Consider the following 22953-nt stretch of genomic DNA (forward strand, 5'->3'; position numbering starts at 1 on the left):
GGGGTGCGGCGGAGGGTGTATCCGGATGGAAACGCGGGTGGTGGAGGAGGCGTTCCGCGAGGACGAAGGCGGGAGAGCAGAGAAGGCGCAAACGCCGAGAGGAGCCTATTATCTGCGCTCCAGGCAGCCGCTGCGCCAGGAAGCGGTGGAGATGCAGACTCGGCAGAGAACCGGGGCCAAGCAGCTGGGGCCGGAGGCCAGGCGGCGGGACGCCCAGGCTTTGGAAAGTGAGTGACTGGGCAGCCGTTGCCGACCCGCGCTCTTGGTGCGGGCGGGCCCGCGTCGCGCCCCTGCTGTATCCTGTGGTTCAGAGCACACTGGGGTGCGGTGAAGGGACGCGGGCGGGGGGCTCGGAGCGCTGCGGGATGTCCGGGGAGGGAGCGGTGTAATGGGGGGCGCGGGCATGATCCCGTACCGGCGTGGGGGGTGGGGCTGGGTAGGCTGTGTCCCGTTCGCCCAGGGGAGGAGGGCGCCCTGGTCTCTGCCTCACCCGCTCCCTGCAGCCGGTCGGGCTCCGTGGGGCGGGGCCCAGGGGGAGGGGGTGTGTCAGGGTCCTGAGCCCCCATTGGGTTCAGTGAGAGCTGCCGTGCTCAGCAATCTAGGCTGGGGATCGGGGGGACCATCACCGTGGTCTGGGTCACGGTGCACCCCGTGTGTGTGCATGCTGGACCCGCCACGTGCGGGTCTCCCCAGGGGAGAGACACCGCGTGGCTGCCGCACGCTGGGGCTGGGTTGGGTTTCCGTTCCCCGGGTCTCAGCTTCTCCCTGAGTTTGCCTGCCCAGTGCCCAGAGTGGACAGCTTAAACGCAGCAGACTTTACTTCTATCATATGCAGCTAAACTGCTTCATAGGGGCAGGTGAAAAATGCAGGCAGCAAAAGTCTCCTTCGCTAGCAGGAGTGGCATTACATGCTTCCCTTAAAACTGTTTCCAAGATAAAGAAGGCTGGGCAGACCCAGGTGCAGAAGATGGGACAACCTGGCTCCATAGGAATCCTTAATGTGACAGTGACATCTGGCTAGTAAACTAATCTGCTTAAGCAAATCAGTTGTGCTGCAAGAAACAGGGGAGGGCCAACTGGCTTTTGAAAGCAGAATAACAGCTTTATTTTGGGAATTACATTCCATTCTCTTAACTGCTTGCACCTTTTTTCTTTCATACAGTCAATGTGTATCTTTTGTTTCTAGCATGATTGCCATTTTGAGGAGGGTAGAGTTTGCTATTAACCTTCAGTGGTCTGGCCTGTCTGAGGTAGGAAGGGAAGAGATGTGGTACAGGGGACATCTAGCTTGGGCATTGTGCTGAGCATTTTCCCACCAGTTTTTGTCTATGGTAAAAATCTTTAGGGAATCTGCATGGAGATGGTTGAGTTGTGCAGTGTGCTACATTCTTCTTAGCTATCTCCCCACAACATAACTTTGTATCCAGCATCAGTTTTCTTTCAAAGGACCAGGAAGTGTTTAAAAATACACCATCTGCCAATGAATTGTAGTTATCAAATAGTTGAGATGTTACATTAAAGTTGTATAGAAGGTATTTTTAAAAGTGAATCCCCAAAAGACTGGAATGACAAAGCTGAAGTTACTTGTACACCATTAATTCAGCCCCCTTGTAAGTACTGTGTTGTAATACATATTTAATTATATGATTGTGTACTTTTTTGCGGGCTCCTGCCTCGTTCATTGTGCCGGTTGGACTCTGCACTGTGAAGACTTAATTCAGCTACTATTACTCATGTTGAGTAATACCATATTACTTACGCAGTAGCATTGATCTTAGTGAGTAAAGGTAGCAGAATTGGACTCTGTGTGTAAAGTGTGTGACATATTTAAATAGCTCACTGAAACAAGTGAAGAGTCAGGCTGTGCACTATACAATTGCTATGTCTGTTGACATGGAACACTTCCTCAATGGAAATAAAACTTACTCAAGTATTTTAAACTAAATAACTTGTAGATCTGTGCTTACTGCGTTATTTTGATCCTCCACAATGAGTTCACTCTTGCCTTATTCCCTATGCACCAGAGACCAAAATTTGCTCTGTTACTTCAGTATACATTTAAAACAGGGAATTCAGCTTTACTTTGTAGCAGTGTTAATTGGTAAACAGGCCTCCCCCATTCTCCATGTAGTAAATCTAAAGTGTGGTAAAACTTCTGGCTTGTACATAGTTCTAGATTTGTGCATGAGAAGGGGCTATCTTTTATAGCTGCTGTCCTGCAAAGTTCTTCACATCCCTTAATGTATTTCACACTTCTCTGAATAATTGTTTCAGGCTCTCTGCCGACTTTGTCAGGCTTCATTACATCCGTTTCCAGTCAGCTCACAGTGCAACCATAAGGGGTTGAGACGTCATTTTTTATTTTTTTTTTTGTTTTTACGCACCAGTTTAATTTCTGGTAGGGATGTAAATACTGTTTAAAAGTTAACTGTTTAAACAATAAAAAATATTTAATTTAAATGGTTAATTGCCGAGATCTATTTCCTCTCCTATCCCTATACTCTTAAAATTAAGCAGGAAGGCTCAAGTTGAATAGTAAAGCCCATGCATTTCAATATTTAATGACAAGTCTTTTATGCACAGCTTGCCTCTTATGTGGTTATATGAGTGACTTTACTAGTTCAATCTCAGTGCTCTTATAAACTGAATAAAAATTGAATTTCCAGACTGATTCACACATTTTTATTTCTATAGATATGTGCACGCTAAATTACCTGTTTGTTTCTAAAGTACCTGTGTTTTTTTTTTCTGTGAATGTTTTGAAGATGAAGTGTCCGCATACAGAACCAGAAGACAAAGGGACAACACAAATTACAACAGCCAGACACACTTGACAGAAGGTAACAGTGGGCTTCCTTTCCCTTCCCAGTTAGAGGAAGTCTTCCCCTCCCAGATCTTACGAATTGCTATCAACAATAAATCAGTTCCTTAAAATATCTACAATATCCAGTTTCAATAATTTACCTATCTGCAGAGAAATATTAGACTTCGCTCTAGAGTATTGTGTCTTCTTTCAAATACTTAAGGTAGGCACTACTAGATTTTTAAATGGCCATTACACAGTAAAGGCACTCTTGTGCTCTTTCAGATATTTCAAATTAAGAGGATAGTTACTGTGAAAAAGGTAGCCAAAGCCCTTTGCAAGGAAATTAGTAGGAGTCTGATTGTTATTTTTTTGTATAGTCTCCATTAATTTATGATTAATAAAAATATAGTATTACAAAAAATATTTATTATTGAGGCCCCTTGGGTCTCAGCACATTGTTTGATTTTGATGTATCTAAACTTTTGTATGTAGGATTCTGCTAGGCCAAAAAAACCCAGTATTTATTTATTTGTTGTTCATACAATGGTGTATTCTTGAATCAACGATTGGTTTCCTAATCCATTGGTATTCAGTTGTTCCACATGGTTAGGGATTAGAAGGATGGTATTACTAAACAATTTTTTTTTAGGACTTGTTCTCTTGCTTTTATTCATCTCTGGGCCTCTTTGATGCTTTAACCTCTCTAGGATTAGGGTTTTTGAGAAGGGTTGGGTGAGGAACTTCACTTCCTCTTTAGCTCCCCGATAACACATGGGGAAGTTTCATGGAGCCTAATCATTGATTCTTTAGGATTGATCTAGGGGCAGATTTTGGGGCAAGAACAAACATTGCTTCATGTAGAGAAGTTTGGTCTGACTCACCCGGTGAATGAATGACTTCAAAGCATGTCCTGTCTCAGTCCCTGACATAGAATCTTACGCTGTCACTCATTCAGGACTGAATTCTGCCTGACCTGCATCTTAAGCTAGTGCAGTTTTTGACCTTCAGATCCAGAGCACTGGCCAGTACCCCTTGAACTAACTAACTGAGCGACTGCTTGCGGTAGTAGATTGTAAGCTTCTGTGTAGACCCGCTGTTAGAGGGTGATGAGGCACACACTTTGTCAGTGGGTTTTGCAGCTATTTGCCATATGGCAGAAGAATGCTGAGACTTGAGGATCCTGGGATCGATTCCAGCCTCCAGAGAAGTGTCCTCTAGTGGTAATAGACCCTTCTAATGCATTCCCCTTGTTTGTCTCTGCCACTCTCAGCTCCTGTTCCTGTCCCCGTATCCCCTTTGCTTCTGCTCCCACTTTGCTGCCCATACCCTGGATACACTAGCCACTTCTTGTCCTGCACAGACCCTACAAACCTCAGGAAAATTGCCAAACTGGAGTTGTGGACTTGAGAAGACCATGTTCTTGAAGAGATGGAGTAGAGGGTTAAAGTACTTGTGGGGGAGGAGTGACTGCTTCGTTGACTCTCTGATCTTATTTGCCATACCTAACAGTCTCATAAGAGTTAACAGTCCACCAATCAGAAACTAGCATATTTATAGAGCATTTTCTCTGCTTAGCGGAAGTATGTCAAACTGTTCTATAAACCCATCAGAACCCAGTTTTTCAAAATGTTACACTTTTAACGTATTCCTCTCTCTCTTGTTTTAGGGAGTGAAAGTGCATTTGGCATAGTAGATATATCGCCTTTGGTTCGACCGAGTATAAGAAAGAGTCGACAGACAGGTAAATTAACTTTTAAACCTAAAGGATGGGGCTTTTGCTAGTTACAGTATGTTAGTGAAACACACACAGGACTTGTGGGAGCATAGTTAAGTGATGACAGCCGGGAGTGGGAATTAGGGGACCTCAGTTCTATTTCTGACTTTGCTGTTGACTTGCTGTATAATCTTGGGCAAGTCACTTAATCTCTCTGCATTTTGCTTTTTTCTCTAAAATGGGGGTGGTACTCTTCTATCTCACAGGAGTTTGTGAGGATTAATGTACGTATGTAAAGCCTCTGAGATCATCAGATGGAAAGTGCTATACAAGCATATATTGTTTTACAGTGCATGAGTTGCAGTAATAGTTGGCTGGGATATTGCAACATATAGTAATTGAGTCAGATAGCATTGTGTGGTTTTGTAAAAGCACTGAGTAAATGCTATGACCAATAGTATCTGTATTTATGCAAGCTAAGAGAAGGGTAATAATTTGTATCTTGAAGCATGAGATCTTAACAAGGATTTTGGTGGCACCTTAGAGATTAACAGATTTATTTGGGCATAAGCTTTCGTGGGTAAAAAACCACTTCAAATGCGAAGAAGTGGTTTTTTATCCACGAAAGCTTATGCCAAAATAAATCTGTTAGTCTGTAAGGTGCCACTGGGCTCCTTGTTGTTTTTGTGGACACAGACTAACATGGCTACCCCCTGATACTTGAAGATATAAATTGACTCTCTCAAAAGGGTTGGGAAGGGATCCCTCCCAGACCATCCAATGTATAGCATTACACTTCACCAAATGCATTATTGGGATTTGACAGTACCACCTCTAAAGCATCAAGCATAGACCACTGCCAGATGCGGGTTCCTGGGCTTGATAGACTAATGATTAGGTGTAATTTGGCACATCCCATGTTTTGTTAAAAAACAAAAATATGAAGGACGTAATGAAGTTTTAAATTGCCAACCTCTAGTGGTTGGGAGGGGAGCTAGGTCTGTTTTACAAGTGAGTGTGCAGCCTTTGCAGTGTCCTGAGAAATGTATCAGTCACTGCATCAGATAACCACAGCACGAACATGACTGCTTCGTTTCCTTCCTTTTTTTCCTTTTGTTAATCGTTCTTGTGGTGTTTTGTCTTACAGAAAACACGCTCTCCAGTGCAAGTAGAGATCTCAAAAGGAATGAGTCAGGTTGGTTCAAGTGACTTTTTTTCCCCTTTTAAATATTCTGGTCTGCTTACTGTTATAGGATTGTTTCTGTGAGTTTTGCTTGTTATGACTGTAATGCCCAGATCGAGAGAGAATAAGAGCACATACAGAAATGAATGTTGACAGTGGAGTTTGCTGCTACTTGAAAAATGCCGAGATGTTGAGTGTTCCAAGTATAGACCTTTGACAATGTGCTATTGCAATGACTTTTTCTGACTTCCGCCCCCACCCCTACAGTAAGGTTGAGGTCTAACTTCATGACACTGGAAGCTGATTGGGTGGATTTTTCTTTCGAAAGGATTGTAGTTTACTCAGCACTGCATTTGCTATGACACCTCCGTGAGTAGAACTGAAACTTAAAAACCAGTATCCTAGTGCAAAAACTTCAAATAGCATGTGACACAGTTGCAGCAATGCCTCTTAGTGGTTTAAGCACAGACACTCACTACAGCGACAGGAGGGGTTCTCCCATTGCTGTAGTTAATCCACCTCCTTGAGAGGCAGTAGGAGGGGGATGGAAGAATTCTTCTGTTGACTTTTTGCTGCAAACAACGAGGGTTAGGTCATCTTACCTATATCATTCAGGGGTGTGGATTTTTCACACCCAGGAGTGATGTAGATGGGTCAACCTAGCTTTTTAGTGTAGACCTGGCCTCAGATGTCAGCTATATTTTTTAAGCTATATATTTAAAATTTATGTAAATGAAGAAAGATTAAGAAAGTTATAAATGTCAGTGCTCTTATTGTTTTAAAAACAAAACCCTCCATTTTGTAAGTGATTTTTGAGCTGAATGCTTGTGGGGTGGATTTGAAGTCTGGTCCTGAAGTTTTTTTGCTGCAGGATGGCCACCTTAAGGTCTGCTATAGTGTGGCAGAGTTGGCATCGAGATGGAACTCTGCCCACATATCTACACCAGCGACACCATCACAGGACCTAACCAGATCAGACACACCATCACCGGTTCGTTCACCTGCCCGTCCACCAATGTAACATACGCCATCATATGCCAGCAATGCTCCTCTGCTATGTACATCGGCCAAACTGGACAGTCTCTACGGAAAAGGATAAATGGACACAAATCAGATATTAGGAATGGCAATCTACAGAAACCTGTAGGAGAACACTTCAACCTCCTTGGCCACACTATAGCAGACCTTAAGGTGGCAATCCTGCAGCAAAAAAACTTCAGGACCAGACTTCAAAGAGAAACTGCTGAGCTTCAGTTCATCTGCAAATTTGACACCATCAGCTCAGGATTAAACAAAGACTGTGAATGGCTTGCCAGCTACAAAACCAGTTTCTCTTCCCTTGGTTTTCACACCTCAACTGCTAGAACAGGACTTCATCCTCCCTGATTGAACTAACCTCATTATCTCTAGCTTGCTTGTATATATATACCTGCCCCTGGAAATTTCCACTACATGCATCTGACGAAGCAGGTATTCACCTACGAAAGCTCATGCTCCAAAACCTCTGTTAGTCTATAAGGTGCCACAGGATTCTTTGCTGCTTTTACAGATCCAGACTAACACGGCTACCCTTCTGATACTTGTCACTTTGCATAGTGGATTTTGATAACTGTAGGAATGGCTGAGCTCTATACCGGTTTTAAAAACTGGATTCTGAAGAGTTTAAAGAACAGTCTTATATGCTTTGGCTATCAGAAAATACTCTAGAAATGGTAGATTCTAATTGGCTGGGATGTTACCCTACTGTTGGGTGTGTCAAATAAGATCAGTCACCCAAAGAGGGATGCTCTGAAGACCCACCATGTAGGCAGGTGATAGGCACAGTCTAAAGCTGCTGATTACAGCAGTCTTGTGTTAGATGTGGCTTGTTAACTTCTCCATTCCTATAAGGGAGGTGGGAGTGATTCTTTGGGCAGAAGGATCCAGGGTCTGGGACAGTAGGGGCCAGAGGGAAGAACCTAGGAAAAGCTAAGCCTGAGGACAAGGCTCAGTCTGGAATTTGTTTCCCTTTTTGATAAAGCCAGACTCCAGGCAGAGTGAGAGTTTGCTGTACTAAGAGCAGGTTAAAAATGCTACCTGTTCACACAATAACTTTTTCCTTCTCAGTCAGGTAGTTTGTGTTACTAGCTGGTGAAATTAGGCAAGATTTATACCCTAGTATTTAGTTTCACGAGGGAAGTGAAATTGCAGATCTCTGCATCTTCCTCTTTCCTGTGACTTTTGTTCCTGTAATAGAGAGCTTATGAAAAAACCCTCCAGTTGACAAATAACTGTTTAATTCTGCAGATTTCTTTTAGGATGGGTTTGTTTCTTAAAAGGAACTTGACACTGAACCTTGTAAAAAGAAACCAAGCTGTGGCTTACGTAGCTGAAAAGGATGGTCTATACCCTTTTGCTGTTGTTTCAGAGATTTCTGTTTGCATAATTTCATCCCCCTCACAGCCCAGTTTCTCCAAGATGATAGACCACTGTTACCTGAGTTAAAGGAGACTCCTCATTAACCGTTAGTGTTATAGGGCCCAAGACATACAGTTGAACATTTGAAAGTTGCTCTTGAACTGAATTCTTATGTTTCCCGAACTTCTGTCCATAGCAAATATTACAGCCAGGTTAAAACTCTTTGGAACTGCTAAAGTCTGTAAGGGAATTAATAGCTATTGTGATAAACTCAGGACAGACAGCTGCAAGGGAGGGGTAGGAATCAGTACCAGAAGGTTAAAAGGCCCTCCTCCTTATCAACTGAGAGGCAACCACAGGTCAATCAGGTTCAGCTGCGAAAGGTTACCAAGGTAGCAAATTAGAATCAGCTGAGGGGGGAGCTACCTGAGGTTAATTGGGACCAGCTGATTCCAACTTGGGGCTGCCTGAGACCTTTTTAAACCCTTCCCTGTGGAAGGAAGGAGGGGAGAGTAGAGAGAGAAGAAGCCCTGCTGCCAGGAGTGCAGGAGCAGAAAAACAGCGAGACCCTCCAGGAGGAGAGGCAGTACTTTCTCCCACAAAGGGGTAAGAATTCGCTAGCCAGGACTAGTGGAGATATGGGGAGCAAACTTCCCTTGTGTCACAAGGGGGACTGCATTACCTGAGCCTGTCTCACCAGGGCTAAAAGCAGCAGAGACTGGGGAGATTGAGAAGGTGCCTTGCCACACTATATTAATAGTAGTAATTTAAGTAATATTAGTAATTTAAGGAACTGTTGTATTGTTCAATACAGACATCTGATTTTATATTTGCAGCTTTTACATGCTATAGCAGTGAGTTTTATTTCACAGAAGATTAAAATAATCTCCCACTGTTTCATTATGCTGTTCTTATTGTTTGATAACTGGAGAGTATTTTTAAAACTGGACAAATACATTTTAAATTTAGCACAAAAATTGGTGAGAGTTGTTCCTAGAATAAGTATCACTTTTTGTTTCCTTTCCTTTCCTTCCATCTAAAGAGAGACTGCGAGATGATTTGCACGATTCACCTGCATGTATGTTGCCTAAACTATTAGGAGTGCATGAGTGTCTGGATAGCCTAAGAATGTTAAAGATGAATTGACAAGTAGTTAAGGCCCCAAATGTAGGTGTTGCATGAAAGACTCTAATGAAAATAAGCTATACTGGTGTAAGCAGCTTTATACCCATGTAATTGTGTCCACAGTGTGGAGTTGCACCAATCCGAACGATCAGGTTTTAAATTGATATAGGTAAGTCAGTACTTAAACTGTGTGTAGACCAGCCCTTAGCATAAAGAAATGTCTTTGTGAAAATTTAAATAAACACTTCAGCAAAAACAGTGTCATATTCTTTTGGTGGTGAAATATTCCGCAAGAGTGTTGGACCTCTGGCACCCTCACAAAACTGAGATGCAATTGTGCTATTGCGTGAGAGCCAGGAAGTGAATCTAAGTAAAAGTGAAACTGACTAGACTAGTTTTCTGATCAAGTTGAATGTGATGCAAACCAGACTGCATGCACTCTGTGTTTTTTTAAGTAGAGGTTTCTGAATATGTGAGCAGTCTGTCTTGAGTTCCTTGACTATTTACTTTTCTGATAGCATATTGCAACAGTCTTGAAAACCCATCTTCCCTAGATTTGCGGAAAGGTCTTGCACTTGACCCATGACATTGATGTTCTAAAATCTTGAAAACTGGTAATGGAAAAAGCTGATTATCCCATCTACCAAGGGTCAGGGTAGGACTGTTCCTATAGTATATTTTCCAGTAGTTCTAGATGCTGTAAGTGAGGAGGCAGCAGTCTATTAATTACTTATTGCAGTAGAACCTCAAAGATATGAACACCAGAGTTATGGAGACCAGTCAACTAGACACCATGTGAAACTGGAAGTAACCAATCAGGTAGCAGCAGAGACCCCCTCCCTCCCTCCAAACAACAACAAAAGAGATACTGTACTGTGCCTGTATTGCATCTTAAAGGTAGGCATGTCTGGGCTTCCTGTTCCCATCCCACCACCAAGCACGGGGCAGCCACTTACAGCTAGGATGTGAAGATGTTGGGGCTGCCAGCCCAAGGCAGCCTGAGACAGCGGAGCAGGAGCAACACTGGGGTCTGTGCCGCTTCTCCCCCACTCCCCCCAGCTGGGAGGGGGATGCATTTTTTTTCAGTCCCCCGTCCGGAAGCGGGATATGCTGTTTACTTACACACTCTCAATACCCCCCCACCCCACACACATCTGGCTGGGAGAGGGACAAGCTTGCAAACTCAATCCGACCCAGGGAAAGAAGCTGCCTGCAAGGAAGTTGCTGGTGCTGAGGAGGGAGCTCAGCTGCTAGATCTGAAGCCTGAACTGCACTTTGTTCGGAGTTACGAACATTTTAGAGTTACGGACAACTTCCATTCCCAAGGTGTCCATAACTCTGAGGTTCTACTGTAATAATGACCTTACAAATAGCCAGGCAATTTGTTTTGTAAACATCACCGATATTCCATTAGTAGAACTAATTCACTTCTTTTATTTTGCACTGATACGTTCATTTTGTAGATAGGAAATTCCTATTACATTTAAACAGGATGTTTAGAACCCAAGATACAAAAAAAACTTCCCCACTTGCTCTCTTTCTAGAGTAAATCCTAATCTATCAGACAAACAATTTAGAGTGAAGCATATAAATTCCTTTTAAATAGGCAAACAGACTGCTGTTGAATCACTGACTGACACTGTTGCAACAGAAGCAGTTTTTTAGTAGTTAAATCTCCTGGAATCCCAAAAGATTTCAAAGAAAGTAAAGCCCTGTCTGAGCTGTTATTGGTTTTTGAGATGTTTGAAAGCTGTACATATTTCTTACATGCTATTAGGGCGTAAAATAGCAGTCTTCCCTAAACTGGTCTTGGTGGCCACTGTGAGCCACACTGTTTGCATTATAGAGGGGAGTTTTTAACTATTAATCGCAAGTTTAGGCTTGGAAGAAGCCCCAGTACATTTTTAGAAGTGAAGATTGAAATAACTTAATGTGGAAAGGCAAATCTGAGATCTTGAGCACAGTTTGAGAGCAAATGACTATGAACAGCTTCTGCAGCTATCAGCCATGTAAAAATACCTGGCCTAATGGGTTTGTTGTGAATACAGTGGTGACTGTGGCACACTTCAGGAGTAAAAAAAACTTTTGCTAATACTTGCTATGCCCCTTTTTATGTAAGTTTTAAACTAACCCCCTCCTTTGGAGATGATGGGGAGCTGTAACTGCAGAAAAGTATAGTGTAGAAATCAGTAGTCTTGGGGGTCCCCAGTCATGGGCCATACTAGCATCAAGAGGCTTCTTGCCTCTACCAGCACCATTTCCCCCTACTATGTGTTGATCCTTGACTTTTTGCAACCTTGTATTTCAATATGAGATTCCTACTTGTGGACTGAGATTTTAAAACAAACCAAAAAAACACATTTATCAAAAGGAAATACACCTCTACCTCGATATAACGCTGTCCTTGGGAGCCAAAAAATCTTATTGCGTTATAGGTGAAACTGTGTTTGTATTGAACTTGCTTTGATCCACCGGAGTGCGCAGCCTCCCCCTCCCTCCGGAGCATTGCTTTACTGTGTTATATCCAAATTCGTGTTATATTGGGTGGCGTTATATCGAGGTAGCAGTGTAATTGTATTTGTGGAAGGAATATTAAACTTTATGCTTCAGGGCTTAAGCCCATCTCTAACTGCTAGAGATCAGGAAGAGACCGAACGTGGGGGTCATAGTACTCCACATCTGCTAGTTGTGCAGTTCTTACCCCTACCTCTGAAGTGTCTAGTGCTGGCCACTGTCAGAAATGTGATAATGGACTAGATGGACCTCTGGTCTGATTTAGTCTGGTGGTTCCTATCCAACTCTGTTCACTTAAAGTTCTCAGGTTTGTTTAGACTGTGGCTTCTGAATTAGAAAGCCCATGACTTCAGTGATACAATGCAATATTATTTTGTGAGGTATCTTTAATATAGACTTAGAGTTAAATATAACTAGGGGGTGGATGTGAAACTGAGGCTACGTCTTCACTACCCGCCGATACGGCGGGTAGCAATTCATTGCTCGGGGATCAATATATCGCGTCTCATCTAGACATGATATATCGATCCCCAAACGCTCTTATATCGATTCCGGGACTCCACCAACCCCAGCGGAGTTGCGGAGTTGACATTGGGAGCCGCGGACGTCGATCCCGCGCCGTGAGGACGGTGAGTAATTCGATCTTAGCTACTTCTACTTCAGCTAAGCTATTCATGTAGCTGAAGTTGCGTATCTGAGATCGATTTTTTTCCCCCATAGTGTAGACCAGCCCTGAGAGTTAATTATTATTTCACAGATGAGAAGTTTTGTCACCTAAGATTTGAAATGAAAAGGAGTAATATAGAAGAACTGTTTTGGATGGCAGGAACTGCAGAATAGGCAATGATATTTTTATGAAGGAATGCTGAGAAGGCTGGTATTACACAAGGCAGGAAAGGGCTATTTCTTTAACAAAACCAAAAAACTCTTCAGACCTTTATTGTAGTCTTAAGAGAGGCCAGTCTGAATTGGTCACCTTTCACCTTCAAGGTGCTGTACAGCTCTGCTCTTCCATTCACAGCCTCTTCTCTGTTCGTGCCCCATGCTTTGTCAGCCCTGTGCATTTGGTCACCCTCTTGATTTCCTCCCACGGTCTGCTCTGTGCCATCTATCATGCTACATCCCTACTGAACACCTGAAATATCCCTCTGATTCTGTGCACCATATGGTGGTACCTCGCTCTTTCAAATCCTTCTCCTAGCTTGATTCTCTTGGTTGACCTGCCATCTTGCTGGACTTCGCCCCTTCCTAGTATTAACATTACCCAAGGGAGAACTGTAGTGCCCAAACAGTTGCACAAGTTGCCAAAATAGCAACTAACAAGATATGTACATCCAGTAGTTTGTCTTACAGCCTTTCCTGTTGTGGCCTTCAACTTTTGGTGTCCCATGATTAGTGTAGGCCATAAACTTCTTGAGACAGAGACCTGTCCTTTTTATTCTGTAAAATGTCATGCATACAGGTAGTGCTGTTGGCCATATATAATAGCCTTTGGGTTGTGTGGCAAGCAGTTCTTAATCTTTATATAACCTGTTGTCTTTGCAGATGATGATGAGGAGGAGGAAGATGAAGAGAATGCTGATGGCTACAGTGATGACAATGAATCTGAAAATGATGGGGAAAATTATAAGACGACTAATGTGTGTCAACCACCAAGCAATAATGGAAGCGATGTTTTGCAGTCGTCCCTTCTGTCAAAGGGTTTGTCTCCAATGATTATCAGTTCAGTTTTTTACACTTGTAAACTTTGGGCCAGAACAAAGCAAAATGTGAGAGATCATTACAGTACGGTCCTGTATACATGGCAGTACAGTTCTGTAGTTCAGTGTAGCATTCTGAAAATTTGGGCAGAGAGAACCACTCTTTGATACGTATGAAATATTTGTACAGTTGAGGCAAAGTTGGTGAGGTTTCATCTTTTGTTGGAGCAAGTTCTTGGTGAGAGAGGCTTTCAAGCTACATAGAGCTCTTCTGCTGTGGGAGGGTACTAAGAATGTCACAGCTAAATGAAAGATTGAACAGATAGCTTATGCTAACTACTCATGATATATTCTAAGGGACCATTCAAGCTGAAGTGAGCTGTTAACACCCCTGAAGTCATAGGACTAAAAGGGAGTTAGTGGGTTACAGATTGTTGTAACAAGACATAAATTAGTGTCTCTTTATTAAGACCATGATTTTTAGTGTTTAGCAAAGTTATGAATTTAAGCTCCGAGGCTCATCTTTTGAAAGTGTTGTGCAGGTTTCCTTTGAGGATGAGGACTGTTTGCCAACAGGTGATCTGGTATTTTTATCTTTTTCCTGTGAGTTCATTTGAGAGCTTAATTACTAGTTTCACCACATAGTTGTTGAGGCATTTAGTGCACTGGATGAGTAGGACCCATGGATCTTGAAGGATGTTTTGTGTGGTGGGGTGGGGGTGTTGATCACTGTATTAGTTAGGTTAGGTTTTGCGTCTGTTGTTCTGACTGAGTCTGGTACCGCTTTGAGTTGGTGTGCCCTGGTCTGTGGTGTCTTGGGCTTCTGATGATGGACATTTGCCATCTCTTGCTGGAGGTTGCTGAAAAGTAACAAACATATGACACAACATAGTAGCCAAGATTCATTTTCTAGCCTGCTTAAATCCTGTTTAAACATGAGAAATCTACTATAAATCATTTCGTTTAAATATAATAAAGTTGAAGCTCTCCTAATTTTATTAAAGGAGCACTGTTAATTTGAAACCTAGTCAGTTGAAAAAAGCTCCTTGACAATTTTTGTGGATTTATATATTTATTTATTTTACATAATCACTATACCGTTGTGTTAGGCCAAAATGCTCAAAAGTGAAATCCTAAATTTAAGTGCACATATAGGCTCTGGTCCTGCAAACACTTAAGATACATGCTTGATGAGACTCATGTAAATAACTTTATTTCTGTGTTTTCAGGAGTGGGGCCATAGCCACTTAATTAGGTGGCCTTATTTTTTTCCTAGAAGAGCTGTGTTACTAACAGCTCCTAATGACTCCGGCAATGGAAACTAACTATACCTGGTGCTATCAAATAAAGCGATGACAGAGAATTTTTTCCTCTACTCTTTCTCAGTTAGTCATCTTAGATGTGACTTGTAACAGTATGAAAAGACTTTGACAGAAGTGGGTTTTTTAAAGTTGAGGGCCCCTTTAAGACATGATTTAAGATAAATTGATTTGCAGTTTCTTCAACTGATACTAAAGTGTCTGAATAGATACACTGGTGGAGGACTGGGTGATTGAGGACTGGTAATAGGTTTTGGTATGAATCCAGTCTGGTCAAAATCGAATCAACTTGCTATATGATTGCTTATGGGAGAAGACCAGGGAAGCAGCTAGGTGCTCTAACCTGACAAAGCACAGAGATGAACTGGACTTGGAGATGAGAGAGGTGCATGCAAAAGCAGAGCTGTGCTGGCCTTCGTTCAGTTTCAAGGAGGTACCTACACAGTCAGTATGCTTTAGCACCCTTGCCCCTAGGCATGACCCCTCAGACTTCAGGTGCATGGTGAGATGACTGGCCTTGTTATTAAACAAGTGGTTTTAGTTCCAAAAGGCGTGAGTCTGGTGGTGCCTCTCATGAGAATTAATTTCACTTTAGTTATAACTTTCCATCCTCTGTTTAGAACTCCAGTGACTGAATTCAAAGACTAGCAAATAAAGACAGCTAAGAGCATAGGTAGGGACAGGCTGCATGAGAAAGAAGTGACTGTTTTAAATTGCCCCCAGCATCCCAAATGCCAAGCTGCCCTTTGAGTAGCAGTTTGGAAGTACTATGTCCATGATTGATTTGTCTCCAAATTGGTCAGTGTCTGTTAAATTTATGATCTCTGTTCATTTTATTGTGGTTCTGCTTCTGTGATTTGAATGTAATCATATGTTGAATTTCAAACAATGAGCAGCCACTAATGAGGACACTGCCCAATGTGACAGGCATGTGTGGCTGCAGCTGAGCAAACACTGTGTTGAAGTATTAGACATGATACATAGCATTCATGTCCTGTATGTTCACTTCTGAGTGTGTGTGCTCCTAAACCTCTGATCAGGGTCAATTGTTTTAGGTTATCTCCTGGGATTCTGGGCTACCTTTCCATTACCCATTCATCTTCCTTGCTCAGATTCTGCCTGCCTGTTTCTGCTAGCGTCCTCTACTCTCTCTCCATTTGTGACTATGCATCTATATACTTATCTATATCTGAGATCTTTCATCTTTGAGGCAATTGCTGTGATTACACAGGATTGATTTGACTTTAGGAGCCATAAATGTAGGTGGTTTTGTACCATGTGAGTAAACATTACATGTACCCTCACTGAAACCATAACAACAGATAACTGCATGGTGTGCACATTCATACATGTTGATGGAATGCAGTTTACACAGTCCTTTTCAGGAGTTACTTTTTAGTATCTTTTACCTTCTCATATTTTTTTACATGAATACTCCCAAGGCTCACTTTGATATAAAAGCTTGCATTTTGGGTTATAAAGCACTATCTGGTCCAGTTTTCTCATGGTGTTACACAGCACGTTGGTGTGCAGAAGAAACGTTGAAGACTGAGATTGTGCTTGACAAAACTACTTTTCTTCTGTTTCTTGAATCTCATATGGTAATAGTATTGCTTTAAATTATGCATGTGTTTCTTCTGTTACTATGTTCCAGATCCCCCAACAGTTGTACAAAAACGAGTGTTTAACCAGAAGATGACATTCAGGAGATCAAGTATGTGGATAAAACTCTGCCTCTTGTTTACCTATTATGACAGATCCAAAGCAGTGGGTTACAGGAGTCTGGTAGAGGGCAAATATACTAGTCACTGGATGAGTAGTTTTCTGTTCCCTGAGTGACTAATCAGGAACCTGCTAGAACCAATTAAGGCAGGCAGGCTGATTAGAACACCTGCAGCCAATCAAGGCAGGCTAATCAGGGCACCTGGATTTAAAAAGGAGCTCACGCCAGTCAGGTGGGGGGAGCCAGAGGAGAGGAAGTGCGTGTGAGGAGCTGGGAGCAAGAGGCACAAGGAGCTGAGAGTGAGAGGGTGTGCTGCTGGAGGACCAAGGAGTACAAGCGTTATCAGACACCAGGAGGAAGGTCCTGTGGTGAGGATAAAGAAGGTGTTTGGAGGAGGCCATGGGGAAGTAGCCCAGGGAGTTGTAGCTGTCATGCAGCTGTTACAAGAGGCACTCCTAGACAGCTGCAATCCACAGGGTCCTGGGCTGGAACTCGGAGTAGAAGGCGGGCCCGGGTTCCCCCCAAACCCCCCAACTCCTGATCAGACACAGGAGGAATTGACCCAGACTAGGGGGGAAGATCACTGAGGTGAGCAAATCTGCCAATCAGTGCAGGACCCACCAAGGTAGAGAGGAACTTTGTCACACTATGTATAGACTGATTGCTATTTTCTTTTGGTTGTTCAGCATTTGAGGAGTTTGTTAGCTCTACATAAGCATGTTTGGTTATTTGTGCTTTTCTGAAAACGGGACTTGGGAGGAGAGTGGATGGGAAAATGAAGCTGGTCTGCCAGTTGAAAGAGATCAGTTTGCTGGCCTGAAATAGTTGTGAACTTGCCATTGTATTTGTCTCTGGGGATGGGGCAGGGCTGGCTTTGAACTCTTTGATGCAAACCTGAAATGAAATCCTTTCCAACTGATTATTTGTTACAGTAGCAACTAGGACTGCTGAGTTCATAGTCCCTTCCTCACTTCTGTTAGTGAGACAATGCTGGCTAAGCAGTGTTCTCAGTGAGGTCAAGTCATTTAACTTTTAACCTTTCTGCCTGTTTTACTGTAGAATTAATCTTCAAAAAGAAGGAGCTAGACAGAGTTTAGAGCTAAAATCAGTTTTCATAATTTCTCACCCCTTCCATTGATAACTAGATAAATGCATCAGGATTCTGTCATCTTAACTCCCCTTCCTTCCAATCACTCCAACAGATGAAGCTGAATCTCAAGTTCAACCCAGTACGCTGAAGAAGCATTCACAGCCTGCAGCCAAAAGTAAGATTTATGCTTTCAGATTGTTTAATGTATATATAGCATGTAACCATTTTTGTGCCCATCCTTGTATTCAAGCTCCTTTAACTTGGTGCTGTATAGTGGGTCCTGCTAGAACAGACCTGCATTACAGATCCTGCTTATCAGGAGACGTATTTTCAGCACTGAGGGAAAGACAACTCAAGAGGCCTCTTGTCTAATCTCTGATTTCCACCTGGTTTGCCCTCTACTCCTTTGACTCTGGCATCAATATGAGATTACATTTGGAGCACACATAGTGATAGTTCTGTGTTCCATAGGCTTTTTAAATTAGATGCTTCAAATTCAGTTATAGTAATATACAGAGAACTTTTGTCATCCTGTTTTCTGATGTATTTAGGATCCAAGAAATGCATCTCCTTACTATGGGTCTGGTCCTGCTTCCAAAGAAATCAATGGGAGTTTTCTTAGTGACTTCATTGGAAGCAGAATCAGACCCTGTAGGATTCGGGGAGGAGGAGGAGATTTCTAAGAACATGATACAAGCTATATTAATGTTAACAATAACCCTGGTTAATAGTTTAATCATTTTGTTAAATTAACATTTAAAAAACAAGCTTGTAATCCATCTTCAAATGTCTGATTTCCCATGCATTTCAATGGTAAGATGCATTTCCTGTGTTCTCTTCATCCTCTGCTTTTACTTTTTGCGTTCTCTGAATGAATGGATGAGACCATTTCACTTCTGGGTTCTTATGCACTAGCACACTGGTTCTCAAACTTTCTGTATTGGTGACCCCTTTCACACAGCAAGGCTCTGAGTGCGACCTCGTACCCCCTTTTAAAAAAATGTCATTTTAATGTATTTAACACTATTTTAAAGTGATATTTGTATGATCAATGTCACTTTTCGCAGCAGACTTACTAGCGCAGACTTCACAGCAGACTTGGTAGGTAGCTGGCAGGCATTTACTTGCAACCCCCACAATATGACCGTGCGACCCCTAGTTTGAGAACCCCGGCACTAGCACAATGCAGTAATGTTTGAGTTGCAAACAATGGCAAAGAATGTTCATTTTGTTTAAAAATGGCTTTGAGATTGGTTTCTATGGCTTTACTTTTTTCCTTTCTGTTGCCTTCAGATTTTGTAGAAGATTATTCTTACAAAACTTAAATATCGGGCCAGGTTTGACCTGCCTCTTTAAGATACATTTTAATGTGTTTTTAATAACGTATAATTCTTTGATTAGATAGAATGGTTAGAATGTGAGCACAATTTTCAAAAAATGCCTCAAGTCCCATTTTCAAACTGTGACTTATGTGCTTAAGTTGTTTAGGTGATTTTGAAAAATTTACCCTATGTCTTGCATTACCCTGCAGTTTTTCCTTTAAGGAAGTTAAGTCCTTCTTTCTCACTCCAGGGTGTCTCCATTATCTTGTGGTGTTCAGTTGTTTATGGGATAGGAAAATGAGTCTTTTCAAATGTCACTGTTCACTCATCCATACTAATTGATTCCTCATTTAGCATGACGAAAGCATTTGCTTATTTTTAACATCCAACCCCTCTGCCCCCATTCTCTTTTGTGCAGAGCCTGTTGGACAGTCCAGTTCAGGATGGTTTAGGATGTGCATTTTGGTATTAGCAGTAGCTTCCGTTACTGTTGTATGGCATGTCTGGAAGAATCAATCCTCCAAGACTTTGCCGAGGGAAGAAATCAAAGTTGTGCAAGCATTTGAGACCCAGATGAAGAAACTTAGGAATGTCTATCCAAATCAGGATCCAAGACTGTGGGAGAGAATCCAAATGTTCCTTGTGAAACGACTCAATACCACCCATCCCCACTCGCAGCCTGCCATCTTACTGCTCACAGCTGCTCAAGAAGCTGAAAAGTCTCTAAAGTGCTTAAGTAACCAGATTGCTGAAGCTTATTCCTCCTCGCTGAGTGCTGCCACAATCGAGATTGATGGGGCTGGAAAAGCCACGCTGGATAGTGATGTTGTCAAGCTGGAGGTAGATAATAAGCTAAGCTCTGGGTTCAAGGAAGGTAAAAAAGCAGCTGTGGTGCATCGATTTGAGTCTCTGCCTGCAGGCTCCACTTTGATCTTCTACAAGTACTGTGACCATGAAAATGCAGCATTTAAGGATGTAACTCTTCTGCTAACCGTCCTTCTGGATGAGAAGTCACTGGGAAAGAACCTCAGGCTGCTGGATGTTGAGGAGAAAGTGCGGGATTTTCTCTGGGACAAATTCACCAATTCAGACACTCCCAGCTCCTATAATCACATGGACACAGATAAGCTGAGTGGACTGTGGAGCCGCATATCCCACCTGGTCCTGCCTGTTTGGCCTGAAAATGCTCTCTCTAAAGAGGGCTGCTTACAGATGGATTAAATATAAGACATGTGAGGATAGGAAAACAGTGTTGTGGTATCTGGGCAGTGCAGAACTTAACTGCTGAGCTGAGGCAGCACACAATATTCTCTGTGCAGAGCAAGGATTGGTAGGGTTATTCCATTTAAAAGAACTGGAGTTCTCTCTAGACAGTTGGAGAACATAAGTATGGAGCACAGCTGTTAGGTTGGTCTCTCCTCAGTAACTCACTGGGCCCAGTGCTCTGTAGGTAGAAATATCTTGCCCCCATTGTAGAGCCATCCCTCTGTATGTAAAGCTGTTCTTGTGTGCAGTAGACAAGTGTCTCTCTGCTGAAACTTTTCCAGCAGTAGGTAGTACTGCTATTGGGTCTGGCAAGATAATGGGATTTAGCGGATTCTACAGACTCTTCTCCTGTCTCCTCTACCTACTTGCAATCTACCAGAATAACATTTCCCCTCTATTCTCAGAGGCTTAATTTTATTAATTGGCAATGGAGATGGGGCTACATGTATCCAGCCATCAGCTTTCTTTCTCCAGCTGACCATGGCCTTGGGTATAAGTTACCTCTGCATGTTTCCTGGACTGGCTGAATTGTATAGAAGATTTTCTGGTTCAGGAGAGACTTCTCAAAGCTGTTTTTGTTCTGTTTAGAAGATCCTGGTGCCTCCCTCCCTCTTCCCCCCCCCCCCCCAAAAAAAAAAAAAAAAAAAAAGCTCTGGAGGCTGGGATGAACAAGGTGCAAGTGATTGCTCTGGGTGTTGTTAACACATCAGTTAACAAAGTAACCTCTTAGTGCATCTGCTTCCCAGAGCACCCAGGAATCCTCTGTTCTGCATCCAGTTTTAAGACCTACAAATCTTGAGGAGGAAGTGTTAAATGCTGTTCCAGTGTGTGCTAAAAAGACCTCACCAAACCCTTCTCAAAGGCCTAAGATGTGTACATTCTGAACAGATTATTTTGGCTAGGCCAAAGGTTTTATTCAAAGAGTATTTTTACATCAAGAGGATTTGTTTATTACAGTTGTAAGCCTTGTCCCAAATGAGTCCCCTGTATGTCTGCATAAAACCTAATGCTTCCTATGTAAATTTTAAGAAAAATAGACTTGATATGCGTGTGTTGAACATATTTTATTGAGCGGCTCATGCCAAAAATCCCTAAAATTTATCACCAAATGAAAATCATGTATGTATTTCTATACCCACAGAAGAATTGTCATACTTTCATGCATCTCTGCTGCCTAGTATCTCATCTTGGTTGTCTCTTGTTCCAGATCCATTCAGTTTTTTTGGATTTGAAGGAAACTGCTCACATTTAAGAAACGTTTTCTTATAATTGCTGTCAGATTGATGGCACTCTAACACATCCATTACTCAATCTTCCCCTTGCCTTGCTATAAAAGTCCTTAAAAGGGATTTATCTGTAGGGGGTGGAAGGGCAGCTAAGTCCGCATGCTGAGACTACCAGAAAAGACACTGGTTTGCAATCTGAAATGGGCTGGATTAATGACCAGTGCAAGAAAACTCCATAGACTTGGAGCTGTGACCACTTATGCCAGTGGTGGATTTGGCTCTTCTTCTTTGAGAACTGGAAACTGACCACGAATTTGTTTTATGTAGTGGTATTTATACAGCAAAGAGACATGGAAGTGCTGCCATTTTGTGTGTAAGAACAGCTCATGAAGAAAAGAGATTTAAATGTTACAAACACTTCCGCTGGACAAGGGTTTTTTAAAATCATATGTTAGTTTATCAGTTGGAAATGACCAGTGATTTGTAAATAATTTAAAGAACCTATTTTAGTAACCATGAGAAATAAATTTACCTATTTGTTTTATAACCTGTTCTAAGACTGCTGATAAAATTTTAAGATGTGATCAACTTTTTTTTTTTTTACAGGCCAGCATTTTCAAATGTAGTTACTTCTGAAAATCAGTCCACTTTGATTTAGGTACTTGAATGTAGACTTAGTGCCTAATTTTGGGCACCTAAACTTGACAACTTTGGCCAAGATCCTTGAATTATACGTAAATCCAGACAGAGCTGTTTGAAGAGGCAGAGGCTGGTCTACAGAGACACCCCCTCCCTATCATCTGAGCTGTTACATAAACTTCATGAAAATAATTTTTGGCTAGTGGGAGAAAGCTGCATCACATTCAAGTAGATTGGGAGTAGTTGAGAACTTCCTCATACCTGGTGTTCTTGCATCATTTCTTACTAGGGACTCTGAATTGGACATACTTATTCTGAGTTGTAAATTGTTTGTCTGAGATTTTTAACCTTGTCAGCTGTCCTTTTCACCTCACCCAGACAGTTTGCATTCAGACTGAAAACACGAAGTTGTTACCTGTTTTTAATGTAGGAGGCACCTGTAATTGCAGTTGGTTTTTCAAGATTGAGGGAAGAATGATGCAGTGTCTACTCTGCCACCTTGCAGGCTGCACTTCAGTTTCCAGTCTTTTTAGTAATTGGTATGATGGAAGTGATTCACAGGTGTTTTCTTACCTGTCTAAGCATTTCCACACAGGCCGAAGAGCTAGAAAACCAAATGTTTGGCATTTATAGGGGATGTCACTGGAGGATATCAACATGCTTTTACAAGCATTAATTCATTAAACTTCACCCAGCAATTATACTTTTTTCTTCTTTCTTCATGTACATTTGATGCTTGTGAACTGTCAATGACAGCCCTGGAGGTGTATGTTCTCTGTCGTATCACAGAACAGTTACAGCACAGACCTCAGAAGCGCAGGTTTCTCTACACTGTTCAAAGGTGCCCCAACCATGCACTGGAGAAAACACTCTTAGGTAGCGTAGTCTCCTTGTCTTCTGTGAGACTGCCTCTAGGAGATTAATGAGAG

At 42.2% G+C, this 22953-nt stretch overlaps 1 protein-coding gene across 1 annotated transcript; it reads left to right on the forward strand.

Annotated features, from left to right (window-relative positions):
• Positions 1 to 13: 13 nt before the first annotated feature.
• On the forward strand, positions 14 to 21932 carry LOC127055826 (torsin-1A-interacting protein 1-like). The gene is made up of 8 exons (XM_050963274.1): positions 14 to 227; positions 2766 to 2840; positions 4473 to 4547; positions 5668 to 5715; positions 13285 to 13440; positions 16413 to 16472; positions 17684 to 17746; positions 19312 to 21932. The coding sequence occupies exons 1-8, from the start codon at positions 26 to 28 to the stop codon at positions 20112 to 20114; spliced, it is 1482 nt and encodes a 493-aa protein (XP_050819231.1). The 5' UTR covers positions 14 to 25; the 3' UTR covers positions 20115 to 21932.
• The last annotated feature ends 1021 nt before the right edge of the window (positions 21933 to 22953 follow it).

This window comes from Gopherus flavomarginatus, chromosome 7 (assembly GCF_025201925.1).
Source record: "Gopherus flavomarginatus isolate rGopFla2 chromosome 7, rGopFla2.mat.asm, whole genome shotgun sequence".
Classification (NCBI taxonomy): domain Eukaryota; kingdom Metazoa; phylum Chordata; order Testudines; family Testudinidae; genus Gopherus; species Gopherus flavomarginatus.

Bases quoted from the DNA above. Each gene is read 5' to 3' on its own strand.
- LOC127055826 (XM_050963274.1), top strand. From the start codon at position 26: ATGGAAACGCGGGTGGTGGAGGAGGCGTTCCGCGAGGACGAAGGCGGG. The intron at 228-2,765 runs GTGAGTGACTGG...AATGTTTTGAAG, and splicing joins GGACGCCCAGGCTTTGGAAA to ATGAAGTGTCCGCATACAGA. The intron at 17,747-19,311 runs GTAAGATTTATG...TCTTTTGTGCAG, and splicing joins TTCACAGCCTGCAGCCAAAA to AGCCTGTTGGACAGTCCAGT.